At 32.0% G+C, this 18,053-nt stretch overlaps 3 protein-coding genes, 1 non-coding gene and 1 pseudogene across 5 annotated transcripts; 4 read left to right on the forward strand and 1 right to left on the reverse strand.

The window, feature by feature from the left end:
• Positions 1–304: 304 nt before the first annotated feature.
• Positions 305–377, forward strand: TRNAK-UUU (transfer RNA lysine (anticodon UUU)). Its single transcript has one exon. It is a non-coding gene; the product is annotated as a tRNA-Lys (tRNA).
• Positions 378–422: 45 nt separating this feature from the next.
• On the forward strand, positions 423–3,488 carry LOC111281129 (FKBP-like peptidyl-prolyl cis-trans isomerase family protein). Of its 2 annotated transcripts, XM_089757139.1 has the most exons (6): positions 424–808; positions 980–1,102; positions 1,429–1,545; positions 2,686–2,807; positions 2,892–2,971; positions 3,194–3,488. In XM_089757139.1, the coding sequence occupies exons 1-6, from the start codon at positions 473–475 to the stop codon at positions 3,202–3,204; spliced, it is 789 nt and encodes a 262-aa protein (XP_089613265.1). In that variant the 5' UTR covers positions 424–472; the 3' UTR covers positions 3,205–3,488. The 2 variants fall into 2 exon arrangements, with proteins under 2 accessions (XP_089613264.1, XP_089613265.1); XM_089757138.1 differs by lacking the exon at positions 3,194–3,488 and having other exon boundaries at positions 423–808; positions 2,892–3,192.
• A 544-nt stretch (positions 3,489–4,032) lies between these two features.
• Positions 4,033–7,598, forward strand: LOC111281128 (GDSL esterase/lipase At4g16230-like). The gene is made up of 8 exons (XM_089757048.1): positions 4,033–4,099; positions 4,367–4,397; positions 4,920–5,026; positions 5,884–6,074; positions 6,122–6,280; positions 6,582–6,800; positions 6,882–7,134; positions 7,235–7,598. Exons 1-8 carry the CDS (start codon positions 4,033–4,035, stop codon positions 7,456–7,458), a joined length of 1,251 nt encoding a protein of 416 aa, XP_089613174.1. The 3' UTR covers positions 7,459–7,598.
• A 774-nt stretch (positions 7,599–8,372) lies between these two features.
• On the forward strand, positions 8,373–11,247 carry LOC111281130 (vesicle-associated membrane protein 721-like). The gene is made up of 5 exons (XM_022868759.2): positions 8,373–8,915; positions 9,574–9,715; positions 9,802–9,922; positions 10,417–10,479; positions 10,862–11,247. The coding sequence occupies exons 1-5, from the start codon at positions 8,726–8,728 to the stop codon at positions 11,009–11,011; spliced, it is 666 nt and encodes a 221-aa protein (XP_022724494.1). The 5' UTR covers positions 8,373–8,725; the 3' UTR covers positions 11,012–11,247.
• Positions 11,248–11,671: 424 nt separating this feature from the next.
• On the reverse strand, positions 11,672–14,633 carry LOC149510658 (uncharacterized; annotated as a pseudogene).
• Positions 14,634–18,053: the final 3,420 nt, after the last annotated feature.

Below are 18,053 nucleotides of genomic sequence, written 5' to 3' on the forward strand. Positions count from 1 at the left end.
TGATTAGAAAATTAAGAAAGATTTATTAAAATTTTAATAATATGATTTATACGTATACTAACTTTTATTATTCTTACTAGCTTATATAATCATAATGGTCGGTGAAATTTATAATTTTTTTAACTAAACTTATATACTAAAACCTCCTTATTTAATTTATTTAACATCAATTAAAAATTTTTTGTTTAGGGTTTATGTGCTAGAATAAGGTTAAATTTACCATTTGAAATTATAGTTGTGAATTTACGACTATTTTTGTGAAATTTATCTAAGAAAATTATTGGTTTCACTGTGTTCTAAGGTTGCCGTCTTAGCTCAGCCGGTAGAGCGCGTGGCTTTTAACCACGTGGTCGTGGGTTCGATTCCCACAGACGGCGACGATTTGGTTATTTAGAATTTTCCTTTAAATGCTAACTTCATTTGTATTTTTAACTATTATTTGTGTCCAACCAACCAGAGAGAAAAGAAGATAATGCTGGTGATCCACTGCTACGCATCAGCACCTTACCTCCGTGCTCCCCACCATCCCACCCTCCATTACCTTCTCCGGAAAACTCCACCAGCATCACTGATCATCTCTGCAACCTGTCCTCATCCCATATCTCCTACAACAGCTAGTACAAGGAGAACGTTAGTTGTGTCTATAGCAGTAACCACCAGTTTTTCTACATTAATCTTGTCACTCTATGCTTCTGCTCCTTCAAAATCAGCCATTAACACCGACTTTTTCGACCTCCCTAACTCCGGTGGTGTCAAGGCCTTAGACCTCCGTGCTGGCACCGGTGCAACTCCCGTTGATGGAGACCAGGTCCTTCTTCTTTTCATATATACTCTTTATTCAAGCAATACTAGAATATTATATTTTTGCATGCTAAAATGCATGCACTCAATTAGTCACATGTGGTTTTAATGGCCTTTTTGCATGTTATAAATGTATATATATATATATATATATATATATATATATATATATAAAAAGGTTGCAATACATTACTATGGAAGGCTGGCAGCAAAGCAAGGATGGCGGTTTGATTCCACTTATGACCATAAAGATAGCACTGGAGAACCAATTCCCTTTGTCTTCACCCTTGGCTCCGAGAAAGTAAGTTTCTCAAAACATTCAACAGGTTTTTATTCTTTCTTTCTGTTTTGTGTTTTGATTAAGGGTTAGAGCCAAAATATGGGATTGAATATGAATTACAATTTGTGTCCATATAGGCGGGTGGCAATCATTAGAGCCCAACTAAAATGGTTTTCAAGTTCAGCAACATTTTATTTCATGTATCACCCACTTTCTAATCCATATGAATACAACTTTGATTTATGGTTAAGAGATAAGCCAAAATTGTATTATATCGGTCAACTTTGAATGTTTCTGTGCAGCCATTGAGTACAGCAGTAACTTGGACTAAAAATAAATAAATATAGGTCATTGCTGGGATTGAAGCAGCTGTCAGATCAATGGAAGTAGGTGGTACTCGTCGAGTTATCATTCCTCCCTCACAAGGATATCAGAACACTTCGCAGGAGCCTATTCCCCCTAATGTATGTACAATGTTCTTGCCAATTTTTTTTTTTTAAATTTTTGAAGCGATTAATATTTGAATTATAGACACTGAAATTAATCAAGAGTCTAACATTACCTGTAGTCGACATCTTTTCACTGAACTTTTACATTTACAAGTCTGATTCATGTTTTCAAGCCATCACGAGAATATACATAAAACATTGGCCAAAAGGAGAGGGAGAGAGAGAGAGAGAGATCCTCAGCTCTGATGAATATGTATGAGTTATGATTTTTTTTGGTCCAATTTCACTATAGGGTGAGTTTAGGGGGAAAAATAAAGTGGAAAGCATTTATGATCTCTTTGAAAATGAGAAGGTTGAGTAGTATTGAAAGTAATGTCAGGAAAAGCACCAAGGAGACTGCTGGATGGATTGGATCTACTGATAGAAATATAGATTCATCTTCTTGATTCCTTAATGAAGACACTTGGATTTGAGCTCTTTCATGATAACCGATCTTTTTTTTAATAAAAAAAAGTGAAGATATGCTTAGAAAAATATTTAGAAGAGATATTTCAGTAATTTATATATTTCAGCTGCTACTTCTAGATAAACTGACAGGAACACATTCTAGCTTATGCAAATACTAAATTAATGAATTTTCAATTAATTTATGTAATTACTCTTAAGAGATAATATTAAATGATTTAATGGTTTAAAATTTAAATTTTAATATCTGCAACCTCTTGTATTATTTCAATTTTCAAGGCAGCCTCCTTGGTAAAAAGAAAAAAAATTGTTACAAAGATTTATGTTTGATATATTATTAGTGTATAGATTCTATACATTGTCAGTAAATAAGATAATATCATCTTATTAATAAAGTGAATTAGATGATACTATTCCATTAATAACTAAATTTTTTAAAAAATATATTAATTTTTATGTATTTATTTTAAATGATGATATTTGTTCATTAATTAGGTGACATCATCTTATTTACTTACAGCGTGTAAGATTTATATAGTGACAATGTATTAAATATAAACTAATTGCTACAATTGCTAAAGCGTGATTAAAATTAATGTTTCCTTTACTTTGACGTGGTTTTCTTGGCTATATTTTTTTATCAAGTTGTTATCACTTACCATTATTTACTTGTCTTGTGTTATGCTCTAGTTCTTTGATAGGCAGAGGCTGTTTACCACCATTTTCAATCCAACCCGTCTTGCGAATGGAGAAGGCTCAACATTGGGTACCCTAATATTTGATATTGAGTTGATCAGCCTAAGGCATCCAAAGTAACTCCTATGCATCCAGATTCTTGTTATAGTTTTGGAAACCAAAATTATATATCCCACTCAGATGTCTCATTTATTCCTTAGTTATCCAAACATATATTCAGTTCAAGCAGCTGCGTTTTATTGCAAACGTCCAGCATGGAGATTATTACTGGTAAATGCAGGTATTTCACTTCCTCTGCTTTTGGAACTATAGATGAAGGAATCAGTGAATCGCTTTAGATATCTAGCAAGACAAAAGTTATGTATTTTGATTATATTACTTCATTTGAACATGAGATTTCTTGTCCTGTTTTCTATATGGCCAATTACAGCTGGCCTAATTTTTATTATGGCTTGAAACTATATGTAACTACAATATGCAATTCAATCTTTGTAAATTGCAGAGACTTTATAATTTTGATGCGAGGAAGATTGCAGTGACAAGTTCCCCTCCCATGGGGTGCATCCCTCTTGAGAGAGAAACACATTTATGTGCTGATAATTGTGTTTCCTCATCGAATGATCTAGCCAAGTTAATATAACTCTAGATTGAAGAGCCTGCTCCAAGAACTTACAATCAGTGGTGGATCTACACTGTGAAGTAGGAAAAATTTTTTGAAGCAAAACTTTTCTTTGGAACCTCTGAAATTTTTTCATGGGCATTCTTTTGATCAATAAAATTGATAAATTTATCGATAATTTTATATCTATTATAAGTGGATATCTTCGAAAAAATATATATGTATAAGTCTGTCACCGGTTACTACAAATCTTTCAAGATCAACATTTGTTCATGTCGATGATTATGCGATAACAGAGCATATCTTACGCTACTATACATCATACGGTGATTCACATTTTTCTTGATTTTGACATTAATTAGATTAAAATTGGAATTTGGAATGACTTCAAACCAGTAACATATATACGCCCTCACCATTGTAACCTCGGTGGCATTAACTGGTGGGGACAAAACCAATCAAATAAAGCTTTTGCTAGCACTTTTGTTTCTACCAAGCTTTTATTAACTCCAATGGAGGGCCAGTTCTCTGTACCAAACAACAGTAACAACATGTGCATCTTGTCCACAATCTGGTTCAAAAGAGATGATTTTGCTTGTCCAAATTGTCAAGTGTCCCACAAAATATCATCAAAGATTAAAAGTTATCGAATATCAACTTCGGATCTATATGCAGAAATCTAAAACTTTGTCATTAAGAAACGAATAAATCATCTACGAATAATGGTTGGTATTTGCAAACATAGCATTATTGAAGATAAAGAACCTTCACCAATAAAGATGACATCCAGTATTAATATTAAACTTTCGGTTAAATGGTTTAATTTTTTTTCCTACCACTTCACTTTTACTGTATTAATTATACAGTACTACCTATAATGTGATGCCAACATAAATGTTAGATTTAAATTGAAAATTTACAGTTTGATCACTCGAATATTGTTCTTGAGATAATTTCAATGAATCCAAAAATTACGATTTTATAGAAAAGAAATCGAGAATAAAGAACTCAGGGAAGATTTAGGGCTGAAATTGCAATTAAACCATTACCTCTCAGGGGCCATTGGAGTAATGTTAAAGCTGGTATGGTAGCATAATGTTTATTTTGAAGTCGGCCACAATGTTGGACCCGGTTTGATATTAGTGTGGCAAAGTATATGTTTGTATAGTGATGCTATAGCCGACTTTTTGTCGTCTTTGAATATTGAGATAGGAAAAATAATAAATCATTTTAAAACTTGATTATCTTAATAATTCGAATAAAATATTTATCTTAAAAATTTTAATTTGTCACATTCTCTTCAAGTTTTGAATCAAGATTTATAGTTTATACCATGAAAATACATAATCTAGTGTTGCGATATTAATAAATTAAAATGTTTTAAAGATTATTTTTTACCTCTCGACTTAGTGATTACTTATTAAAATATTATAAATTATTTATTAAAATAAATGATTGATAACAAAAATTAAATTTAAATTTTACAAACGAAATATTTAATTTTTATGATTATTATCAATCTCTGTTGGCAAGAGTACGCTTGTATTGACTATTTATTTTTCTAAAAATGTGGGTTTTTTAAATAAAATTGAGTCATTTATTTGTATAGCTCAAAAAACAAAAAAAATGGTCATAGGCGCAGAGCTAGGAGCCGAAATTCGAAAGCTATGGGGCCCATAAAACGTACAAAATGGTATTATAGGCTATGGACCATATGTATATCTCTAACCCTAATGTACACTACTTAGGCAGCTTATAACTTCCATGAAAACAGACATTTTTTTTAAAATTTTTAAGTATGTTTTAAGAAAAATGTGTTATCTTATTAATTCTCTTTGTGATGTATAAAAATTCCATTGACAATAAATAACTCATGAAAAAAAAAAAGATTATTAAATGAAATTACTACTAATATGAAAACTAATATATTAATAGTTTTTATTAAATAAGTGAATATTTATTCGAAGTTATTAGGCTAATAAAATTTATTATTGTATCAATAATATGTAAATAATTAATTAAAATTAATATCTACATATAAATAAGTTCATTCAATGGTTATTTAATAGTGAAAATTGTCATACTAATTTAAATTAAATAGCATAGTTATAAAATATTAAAATTTATTAAAATTATTTAAAATATTTTATTCATGATGTGTTTAAAAATTAAAGTTTTTAAACCTTATAAGTATTGAAATTTGAATGTTAAAGGTCGTATCTCAAGAATGAATGTATTTATATGTTAAATTAAACTCCGAATTTAAGACGGTGATGATTTATCACTAAATTAATGCTGTTAATGCATTAACCATTAATGTTGTTAACCCTTAGACCATTGCAGTCGCATACTTCGTAGTTCACATTACTATATATTGATATGCCATTGCCACCTCTCAATTTACAAGACTATTTATCTCTGCAAATCTTCCATTCACATCCGAAATCAATCAACAAATTCAGTTTTTTTGGGGTATTTCTTGTACATGTTTTTGGTACATATGGGCACCAATTTGAAAAATCTTTTCATCATCTTTGTAATGCATCAGATTTTAGCCATCCATTACTCTCCAGGCATCTGCTGCTCCGCACAGAACGTTTCTGCTGTTTTTATTTTTGGAGATTCTCTGGTTGATGTAGGAAACAACTACTACGTTAACACACTTGCAATGCCAACGTTCCCAAATGGTATTGACTTCGTCCATGGAGCTCCATCTGGACGATACACCAATGCTAGAACTGTTACCGACATTATAGGTAAGTTGGTTTTGCTCTCTTCTTTTTTAACCTTACAAAATTATTATGTTATTAGAACAACTTATTTGGATTTGTTTTGTCAGAAGAGGAATTGGGTTTCAAGAATTTCACTCCTCCTTACCTGAATCCGAACACCACAGGGGACGTGGTTTTGAAAGGTGTCAACTATGCCTCCTCTGGATCAGGAATTCTTAATTCCACCGGAACTGTCTTTGTAAGATTGCTTCTTTCTTCCTCTCTTATCTTTACATGGTAAAGGATTTCATTTTCGTGAGTGGAGTTGGATGAGTTGGTAAAAATCGAATACTTGATCTGTAATGTCTAACTTTAGGTCTCATTGTCACTACTCCTTATTTAACCATGTGTAAATTCAATGTAAGTTTATATGAAACATGCAATTTGTTCTGGAACGAAGAAGCCTCTCTTCACCCTAAACTTCTGAATACCAAAAAAAAAAAAATTTCATTTTCCATATTGACATTGATGAATGTAGTATTCATGCATTATTTTTGTAGGGTGCTCCAATTTGCATGGACCAACAAATCAATAACTTCGCCAAGACTAGGCAATACATCATCTCAAGAATTGGTGACCCAGCAGCTAAAGGACTGTTTACACAGGCATTATACTTCGTTGCAATCGGAGCAAATGATATCTTCTCGGGGGAGGCTTTCACTTCTGCTAATGATAGTTATTTGGATCATTTAATGTCCAAATTTAAAGCCCAACTCACAGTAAATATATATTTCTTCAAGCCAACTCCTATATATATTTTCAACCATTTGTTATTAATTTGCAATTCTATTTCCCTGTAGGGTCTTTATGATTTGGACGCCAGAAAGATTATAGTGACAAATGCACCGATGGTTGGCTGCACTCCATTTGAGAGAGATTTACATTCATCCGGAGATGGTTGTGTTGATTTCCTGAATGAGTTAGCCAAGCTGTATAACATTAGGTTGAAGAGCCTGCTGCGAGAGCTCACAACAAATCTTTCAGGATCAACATTTGTTTGTTTAGATACTTATGCAATGTCCGAGAATATCTTACAAAACTATAGATCATATGGTAAATTATTGAAATTTTGGAACTATTGTGTGAAATTTGCATTGTTATAAATCTTCCATTCTTTGATGCCCTTGTTTTTTTTTTTTTTTTTTTTTTTCAGGATTTGAAAATGCAGAAATTGCTTGTTGTCAGGCAGTTGGACAACATGGTGGATTAGTCCCATGTGGTTCCTTTTCTCGAGTATGTCCAGACAGAACCAAGTATGTGTTCTGGGATCCATTCCATCCAACAGACTCTGTTAACTTGATTATGGCGAAGTTTGTACTAGATGGTGACCTCAACTATGTTTCACCCATGAACATTCGACAACTCGTGAATTCATGACCAACCTTTAAAAATGCATTGAATTATTAGATGTGAAAAGAAGATCTATATCATGAAACTCATCAATTGAATAATAAATATTGCACTCCTGCTTCATTTGATTCTAAAACCGAAAATGGGGTGCAGAAATATTGATAATCTATGCATTTGTACTGTGTCTTGGGGATCTAAACTGGATTCCTTTAGATTCCTAATCCTTTATTTCAAGTTTCAATGCCTCGAGTAATTCAACTGTCTTGCTACTTTACAATAAGTTCAGTTCCTACATATGAACATTTCCAGCTAGTTTACAATAATTGAGTGTACGGTTATAATTAAAGTTTTTTTTTTTTGGGGGGGGGGGGGGTTAAAGGTTATAGTTAATTAGATTTGAGATGTTCAGTTTGGCAAAGACAAAAAAAAAAAAAAAGGTGAGAAGCATTAATCAATGGTTGGTCCAAGTGATAAAAATTTTTTTTTATTATTTAAGTTAGAATCAATTCAAAGATTGTAAAAATATAAGTTTTTAAAAATTCATTAGATTTAACATAAAAAAAAAGTATTTCACAAAGTCCATAAATAAAAAAAAAATCAGAAAATATAAGTAGCCCTAATTGGTAAATACTGATATAGGGAAAGGAAAGCATTCTTTAATTAGGTGAAGTGTTGAAATCATTTAAATAACACTTCATTTCTAATGACAAACAATAATCTTTGCTACCAACATAATAAATCCTTCATTTTTTTTATTTTCTATTTTGCTGCCCACATAATTCTTAGATTTCAATTGATAATTTACAATACCAAAAAGGTCATTTATCTATTTTTTTTAGACAATAATCAATTATCATCTCAATTAAGTTTCTTCAATTTAAAAAAAAAAAAAACAAAAAATTGTAAAGTCAAAACCAACTTAAACTAAAGAAATTTAATTTGAAAGGGAAAAAATATCATAAAATTTTTCTTTAAGATAATCAACTGAGAAAATTAATTTTTTTTTTTTAAATAAACCAATTATTTTTTCTCAAAAACCTTTCAACTGTAGCTTTCTCGCTTGAATTTCAAACCTCATTGAACCCTTTTCCACTTTCCCTTGTAAGATCTTATGTCTATATCAAAAAAATAAAGAAAAAGCAAAAGGCAAAAGAGAAGCCCAACAAAAGAGTGATTCTGAAGAGTAAACAAAGGGAAAGCAATAGAAAGGGAAAGAGAGAGAGCCTCTCAAATCCCAGATCTCTCTTTGCTTTCTTTTTGAAACCCAAAATCCCTTATCAAAAATTCTAAGAAAATGGTGCAGAAATCATTAATCTATGCATTTGTATCTCGTGGGGAAGTTATATTAGCAGAGTACACTGAATTCAGTGGGAATTTCAATTCCATAGCTTTCCAATGCCTCCAAAAGCTTCCTTCTTCCGACAACAAGTTCACTTACAACTGTGATGGTCACACCTTCAACTACCTTGTCGACAATGGCTACAGTTAAGTTTTTTATTTCTTTTTCAAGAAATTTAAATTGTGGGTTGCTTGATTTTTTAAAGTTTGGGTCTTTGGTAAATGAGTGGAAAAAATATAAATGAAAGAAGAAAATTTTGGGGCTTTCTTCTTTTCCTTTTAGAGTATAATTTGATCATTGCATAAAAAATGGGATTTGAGATCTAGAGGGAAAGTTTAGATTTGGGTTTCTCCTATTGGATTAGTTATGAGAAAATTGCTTGTTAGAAATGGAAAAACATAGAAACTTTGTGGTTTATTGCTGTTTTTTTTTAGGTTAATTAAGTTTATCTCTGGTTATTGTGCATTATAGTGTTGGAAACTACTCGAATTGATTGCTCAGTAAATGAGGGTTAATTATGGAGATCTTGGGTTTTTTTTTTTTTTTTTAACATAAAATTTGCCTATGTGTGTTATATTGGGTTCGTGCAATATGTAGGTTGTTGAAAGCCCATTTGCATGTGTGTTAAACAGAAGAAGGGATTTAAGAATCAGTTAAATTTTATTGTTTATGCATTCTGCTTCGATGAAGTCTAATTGACTCCAAGAATTGTTGAAAGAACCGTTATTGTGTTATTATTTGCATTCTTACTGACGGCTCCTTTCTATTATGTTGGTGGACTGGCTGACTTTTCAATGTTGCAGCATATTGTGTTGTTGCAGATGAGTCAGCCGGAAGGCAAGTACCTATTGCTTTTTTGGAGCGTATCAAGGATGATTTTGTGTCAAAATATGGTAGTGGAAAGGCTGCTACAGCTCCTGCCAACAGCTTGAACAAGGAATTTGGGTATGTACCTCTGACTAAAATCATGGAAATGCCTAATGGGTTCTTTTCTTATTATTGTAGCATATATAACATGCTATTAATTACAGGCCAAAACTAAAAGAACATATGCAGTACTGTATTGAGCATCCTGAAGAAATAAGCAAGCTTGCTAAGGTTAAAGCTCAGGTTTCAGAAGTCAAAGGTGTTATGATGGAGAACATTGAAAAGGTAAATGTGCTTTGTTGGCTGTACTTTGGTTATGCACTTATTGTTATGTCAGCTATTTCTAATAGATGGAATAACACTAGGGTAGATGATATGGGCTGTTGCACTTAGGTTTGCCTTTGATTTACTCTTAGGATGATCTTTACTACATAGTCATTGTGAAGATGTCTTTGATCACATTATTAATTCCATGATACTTTTTTATTTTCTATAATACTTCCTCTTTTAAATCTTAAGGGTCGTTCTGAAATTTGTGTGGGATCGAATTTTTCAAGTAGTTTCAACTGTTTGCTGGTTCTGCCAAATGCCAATATTTATCCAATGCCAATGTGGAACTATCTGTTTTTCAAATATCAAATTTTCTGGTAGGCTTTTGTTTTGGTTGATGTTGCCATCCTGCAATACTTCCAGAAAATTAAAATGATAACACTTTTGGTAATGAACCAACTTACGAGAAACATGTTTTTGGTCATTTTTACTGAATTTCCTTCCTGCAGGTGTTAGATAGAGGGGAAAAGATAGAGCTACTAGTGGATAAGACTGAGAATCTTCATCAACAGGTCAGTGACTCTCTCTGTTTGTCTCTTTTTCTCTTTCAATCGGTTATCCACTCAAATTTAAATATGTAATAACTTCAACTAAGTTTGTTGTTTCTATTGATGTCGTGTGAGAGTTGTGATTTGGTTTTGAGTACTCTGTAACATTATGAATTATCCCTAGAGGGAGTTTTATTTCTCAATATGTTATTTGCCAAAGAAGAACGTAGGAAGGAATGATGGATATACAAGAAAAGAGACATGCTTTTTTGTAGCATTAGAGGTTAGTTTATGCTAGAGAGCTGCAGAACTTGATCAATAAACCACTATGCAAGGAGATATAACTTTAACCTGTTTTAGCTGCAGAATTTGACGTTTATGATTTTCTGAAATGATTCAATTGCAGGCTCAAGACTTCCGAAATACTGGGACGAAAATCAGAAGAAAAATGTGGCTACAAAACATGAAGATCAAGCTGATTGTTCTAGGAATACTGATTGCCTTGATCCTCATCATTGTTCTCTCTGTTTGCCATGGTTTCAACTGTGGAAAATGAGTGCTGTTCTTGAACAGGATTTGTTTTCACCAGAGCGTTTGTGATAATATTGTGAGGAAAAGATCAAAATATATATAATGACTTCTATGTCATAAAAGATTAGCAATCACCAGATGTTTGGTGCAAGTTTTTTTTGAATGTGAACAAACCCTATAAGTTTTTATTGCATTACATGAATGTGCTTTTTGCAACGATCATATTGGTTGTTAACCATCAAGCTGCACAGTCAGTTTGCAAAGTTTTGTTCTGGACGGGAACTTGTTTGATGTTCTATTTTTAGCTCAAACTTGCGAGCCATTGATTGTCTGTTTGAAGTTTCCAAAACATACGTGAGAATGCTTCTTTAGTCCAATAAACCCATTCGTTCTTAGCTCAAAGTTTTGCACCAATCAACAGGAATGGTAATTGCTTTGGGAGAAATACTATTCAGATCTGACATTTGACTTGAAAATGGAGACACAATTCTATACTCAAACGAGGAAAGAAGGTTGCATGTTGAATCATGAAAAAACGGTTGTTTAGTTCCAAAACTTGATTGACGAACAGAGATTAAGTAATAAAATATTCTTAAAGCTGCTTGCCAAATGGTGGCCCAGTGGAGATCACAGGTTTTTAATCATTTACAATCTACTCAAGGAGTTCCTGGGTTCAACTCTAAGGGCCAGCCAAATAGATTGCCCGAATAAAACCACTTGGCCACTTCCCATCGAAGAGCCTATACTTCTGGCAATCCCAAATGCTCAAAATCCAAACCATTTTCCAGTTTCGATCTCTCTCGCAACAAAGAAAATCTAAAGAAACTATCGCTTTCTTCTCTTATACACGAGTCTGATTCTCTTTGGATTTGACAGGTTCATATAATCAGCTTCTGCCTCTTCATATTTGGTTTGACCAAACTCATTATGGCCATTAAAACTATTCAAATGCACCCTTTTTCCTCCACCATTAATCCTGAACTTCACTCTTGTTCTCTCCTTTGTCAATTTACCACCATTACTACAATTTCTTTTCTCTTCAAAACTATCACCTTGACACCCCGAAACCGAGCTAGAGTTCTCCCACAATTCTTCCCCGTTAACTCTTCTATTGCATTTCTCATAACTATATACATCAGGATGCCCTGGCAACCATTCTGGGATATGAGTACCTTTCTGCAAATTCCCTGGCAATGCTTTTACTAATTCTCTTTCCCTTTCTGTTGCTCTCTGAATGGGCTTGGCGAAAGGTATTTCATCCGTGGAGATGACAAAACCTGACAAATCTTCCAAAACACTGGACTTCAACAAGCAATTGTTGTGATAGAGAGTAGATGCACCCGTTAAACCGCTCTGGAGGGAAATGTCGTCGAGGGCATTGGCAAGGTCTAGGAGGTTGGATTGGATACGGCTGGCAGCATTGGAGAATGATACAGCCGACTTGGCCACGGTTCCATGTACTTAGTCGCTACCAGGGTCAGGGTTTCCAGGGCAAGAACTTGGCTAAGACTAAAACCAACTGATTTGCAGATCTGAGAAGCTAGTACTTTGGCTATATTGAACAAGAACTCCCCTGGATTTGTTGTTTCTTGGTGGGTATTTGATTTTCTTTTAGATTTTCGTTTTTTCGTTGTGGTGATATCGATTAGGTTCTAATTCAGGAAGGAAAGGAAGTTGAAGAAGATTTGCTAAATAACTAATTTTTGGGTTCTAAATGGGTTTATACAGGAGCAAAGTAATTGGGCCGCGCCCAATTAACCCAAGGAGTTTTCATAACTTATAGATGTTTTTTCTTTTGTTTCTTAAAGACCTAATGTTTTGCTAATATTTTCAGTCAATATGTACTTAAAACAAATTTATTTGCTATATCTAACCAGTAACCACTAGATTATAAGTGTCATTTTTAAATGAGTGTACCTGAATTTCTTTCTAAAACCAAAATATGTTCAAAATTTCTTCTTTGTTCATACGTTTAAATCCAATCATTTTGGAGCGAGCACCCCACAATCCATTATTATTGCTATTGACTTGAATAAGCAAAATAAATTAAAGGCTAGAATATTAAATGAGCCATTGCAGTCCAAGCTTTGTGATTACAAAGACGATGCACCAAAAGGCTTGCTTCATTCAGTAATCCAACCAATACTCAGAGCCTTCAAGCTTCTAATTTGCTGGGATTCGGATACAAGCCTTGAGCTGAGCTTAAAGTGCTAGAACTTCGTTTCCATATGACCAATGTCCCCAACACTGAAATCCAAGCACATTCGAGGATTAACCCAAGTTACAGAACTGAGCAAGCTGGTTTCCTTAAAAAACAAGTGAATTGCCTTTGTTCAATGGCTGCAATTTTTCTACTACCCATCACCATTATGTTAGCTGCTATCCCTTTTTTCAACCAACAAATGTCTTTCTTTCGAACTAAGATTTGGTAGCGAACTTTGCACAACTTTTGTCATTTGTATCTAATTTAACAACTACGAAGATTTTGAAAGACAATGAGATAGTCTTGAGGCTTGATTCTGAACCAGAGATGGGCTGTATTCTGTCTCGGATTTGCTTGTCAAAAACTGGGCTGGGCTTTAATTAGCCTCGTCATCGGCTTGATTTTGTCATTTTGAGGCACAATGATTACCGTTATCCATTCTTTTCAATGATAATAAATTCAGTCTAAGTTCCACTACCATATAACCATGTAATTCAAACCAGCAGGAAATTTCGTTTTGCTTTCCTTTCTTAGATAATAAAGGTCGAAAAGGGTATCTCAGTTAAAACTGAAAATTTTAAACACGAAACTATATAAAAAAAAATTAAAAATAATTCAATTTAAAAGTTTTAAAAATTTTATTATAAATTTAAAAAATATATATTACATATTTAATATTTAAATAAAAATTGAGATACGATAATTTATATATTTATATATGTGTAAAAATACTTACAAGACAAACCACTTTACAGTCAGTCCTACTACTATCAAACTTAACAGTTTTCTTCAATTTGATCAGTGCGAGAAGATTGAATTTGCAAAATCTCTTCATTAAAGCCAAACTCTAATACCTATACCTCAGAAAGGGCAAAAACAAAATCTTGTCAATGTATTATTGGTTGGTATATATAAATTATTCAGCTGCAATAATGTCTGATTCCTTATCAATTTCAAAGTCAATGAGCATTGACAGTCCACAAAGAAAAATGTAAATTTCAATGGTTATTTGAAACTGTCAGCTGTGCTGATCAATGCTGACCAAAAAGAAAAAATAGTTCCCCAAAACTTAATCTGAAAAACCCACCTTGGACCACCATTATTACAAGATAAGCACATAAAATAGTCCACAGCTAACCATCCACAATGAAGAGCGTTTGCCAATGAAAGGAAAGAAGTTTGCATTATTAGGTATCACCCACCAGTACAGCAGATTCAAGTTTAGGAAAATGATTATTGACTTGACCAGGATTTGTTTCTCTTGGGTCCACTGGCTTGACTTCACCTTAATTTCTCAAATAAGGGGCCAAAGCCCAACCAGATTAAAGTCTTATGGGCCACAATGAAGTTGGTTCTACCCCCATAACTCAAATATTAATTGCCTGGTGGTTGTGCCTGTGATTTCTTTCACCATCTGTCTTTGGTCAAGTGTCATGAGCTTCATTCATTTGGATGCTTCTCTCTCAAGCCAAGACTTCAAACATGTCATAATTAGTGCAATTGCGGATCCAATCCTTTGTTTTTTTTTTTTTTTTTTTCTATTTCATTTTTATTTCAGTTCTAAACACCACCAAATCCATCTGCCTTCAAAATTCTCCCATAAAATCATTTCCCTATCAAGGGACCCATCTTATGCAAACCAGAAAATGTGTCATAAAATCAAAATATAGAACCAAAAAAGCCAAACCAATCTTTAGTAGGTTTCTGCCCCCATGCCATATTTAACACAGCTACAAAACTTTGGGTTAACATCTCTCAGGAATCAGGTTCCATAGCTGTTAATAATTCTGTCCCCCTCCCATTTCAAAATTTTCTTCATAAGACAGACAAGTTCAAAACTAGATGATAATGCATGTGCTTTGCCTCTCTGTCCACTTCATAAATTCTGCACAATCAACGACCTCTGCTCTCTTTCCTGCCAAGGTTCAGATATGGGTCAATCAGCAATCAAATACTCGAAAGATTTAGACCAAAAAAAATGGGGTTGTTTCATTAATTTTTTTACAGGTCTTGATTTCTGCAGTAGCATGTGGGGATTGGTTAATCATTAATGCGACAAAATTGAAGTTATCAGTCCTACAATCTATGCTATAAATGATCTTCCCACACCCACAAAAAGAAACAAACCTTTAATTCTAGCTTCAACATTTATTAAACCACTATTTTTCTCGCTTTCAACTTCTGATTGTTATAATTATTATAATTATTGAGGGAAAAAAACAAAAGTTTGTGAAACAAAGTAAAGGACCCACATTACATTTACATAAATTAAGGTATAACATACTCCTAGTCCTACATGATTTTTTTTTTTTTTACAAGAGATCCCTTCCTTTTTTTTTTTTGCCTGCTCTTGTTGTCATCCACTCTAAGATAACATATCAAACAAGCTACATTTCACACTTTTCCTCATTTTCTCTCTTTGTTAGGTATTTTTTTTCTTTCTTATCCAAGGAGATCATGTGGATTGTAGGCATTATTTTTCTAATCACAAGAACAAAAAAAAAAAATTGTTAATGATGATGGTTGTGATGATTTGAGCATTAAAGCATTAAAAAATTAAGCTAGTTAGTGCATTTCAATTTAATACTAATCAAACACATTGAAATCACAATAATTTTTATGCAAATCTCAAAACCATGGATGAGGAGAAACATTGAAGAAAAAGATATGATAGGTTCTTTGTTTTTTTTTTTTTTCTTTAAAAATTTGTCAGCAAACAAATGATTGATACGGCGGCAAGTGGTGCCATACGTGACAGGCCACAATGGTGCATGAGAGATGAGTTGATTCTTTGTCACATATATTTTTATCTAATTTTACTTGACATAGTTGTCCAATGCCAGCTTAATGCAAATAACCCATATAATAGACAGGAATGAGAAAAAAATAGAAAAAATAAAAATTCGATTTGAAATCATAATATTTAAATTTATTTTTTTAATTTGGTTTCAATCAAGATCAAATATTAAATATATATTAAATTTGAATTAAATTTTTGATCGAGATGTGAAAAATAAAAAAAAATCGAATTGAATTGAATTATATATTTTTATTAAATTTTATATTTTTAAAATTTTATAAAATAAAATAATTGTTATATATATAAATCTATTTAAATATATTAAAATTTTTATTAAAATAATATATAAAAAACAAAAAAAAAATTTAAAAAACTAATAAACCTAATCCATAAAATTTAATTCGAATCAATTTAAAACAAAATTAATTTTGATTCAAATTAAATTTTAAAAATTTATAATTTTATATATTATTTTAAAAAATTAAATTAAATTAAATTCGTTTTAAACTTTTATCTAAAACCAATAAGCACCCATTCTTTGATAAAAATATTAAGATCGAATCTCGAAGTTTTTGTGCTTCGATCATTTGTGGTCCTCCAAAAAGAAAATGGGGGAAGTAGAAAATAATGGGACATTGAAGAATGCCTTCACATGAATATAATGGAGTAGGTTTGATTAGTTTGGCATATATTTTGAACCTGTCTTTTCTTCTAAAAACAAACAAATTTGAGTATTTCATGAATCCCAAGTTTCTGCTTTCACATTTGATTTTTTAGGCTTGGTGGGCTTATGGTTACCTGCTTTCACAGAAAACAAAAAGAAACAAAAAAAAAAAAAGTATATTTCACTTCAAATTAATTTAATTAAGGTCATTACAGCAATTGATTTTCTTCAAATTTGGTTTTGTGTCTATCGTTTAGGTCAGTGAACTGACATTGATCTTATCAGATTTCTTACCAGGTTCCACGACAACAACGATAAAATCTTATGAAACAGGAGGTTGTTGAAACGTCTAATCTGTTGTTTTCTGTAGTTCAAGACCCCCCAAAAAGAGATTGGATTGAATTGTAACCCTTGATTTCGTCATCAAAAGTCACCATAACGAATTCTGCCAGACCATTCTCGAACATGAAAAGAAAAAAAAAATTGGGTTTAGTTCGGTTCTTCGATTTTAGTCATCCCTTGATTTTTTTTTTTAATTCCTAATTTATTTTCGATTTTTTAATCTTTATCTATTTAACTCGTCTGAGAAAATATTAATTTTTTTTAAATTCATAATTTTTATAAATCTGATTTATATACATACTATTTAAGTTAATTTTCGATTAATTTTGATCTTAAAATAATAAAAAAAATAACTAAGTAATTGATACGATTAATTGATAAACATGTGAAAATGTATTTGTGATAAGAAAATAATTGAAGCCGACTGATCAGATGTATGACAAAGCATGTGATTAATTAGGTTTTATTATTCCTTTCAAAACTCTAGCTGGAATTGGAATTTGGAAAGAAATTTCTGAAACAAGAGAGAATTACGTGCAAAATAAAGAGAAATGTATTTTTTACGTTTGTACTTTGATGTTAAAATGAGAAGTCAAAATGGAAAAAAAAATATATAATAAAATAAAATGATTAAATAGTATTTAGATAATTTTATTTATAAATGAAATGCGAGAAATTTGAAAAATAAATTGATGATGTAACAGAAATGACATGATATTATACATATTAAGTTAATCTAAAAATTTAAAATATTCTTGATTATCTGTCAATAATCTCTAGTAAAAAAATTCATTTTCTCCTAACCAAAAAATACTCCTAACAGTTACCTATGAAAAATAGATCTAATGAAACTAAAAATCCAACTGAAACAAGCAGAGTTACAAGGAAATTTTGGTCTTTGACAATGGGGCCTTCTTCGAAAATGATTTTGCATATTGTCAAAATGGTAAAACAATGTCCATTCAAATTGTCTTCTCTACAGGTGACACGGCAACGAGGTTTTCCTTTCAATAAACAGTACTTTGATTTATTTTTTTTCAGCTCATCTGTTCATCATG

The sequence above is a fragment of the Durio zibethinus genome, chromosome 28 (genome assembly GCF_047325235.1).
Source record: "Durio zibethinus cultivar Kanyao isolate XHJ-2024 chromosome 28, ASM4732523v1, whole genome shotgun sequence".
Taxonomy (NCBI): domain Eukaryota; kingdom Viridiplantae; phylum Streptophyta; class Magnoliopsida; order Malvales; family Malvaceae; genus Durio; species Durio zibethinus.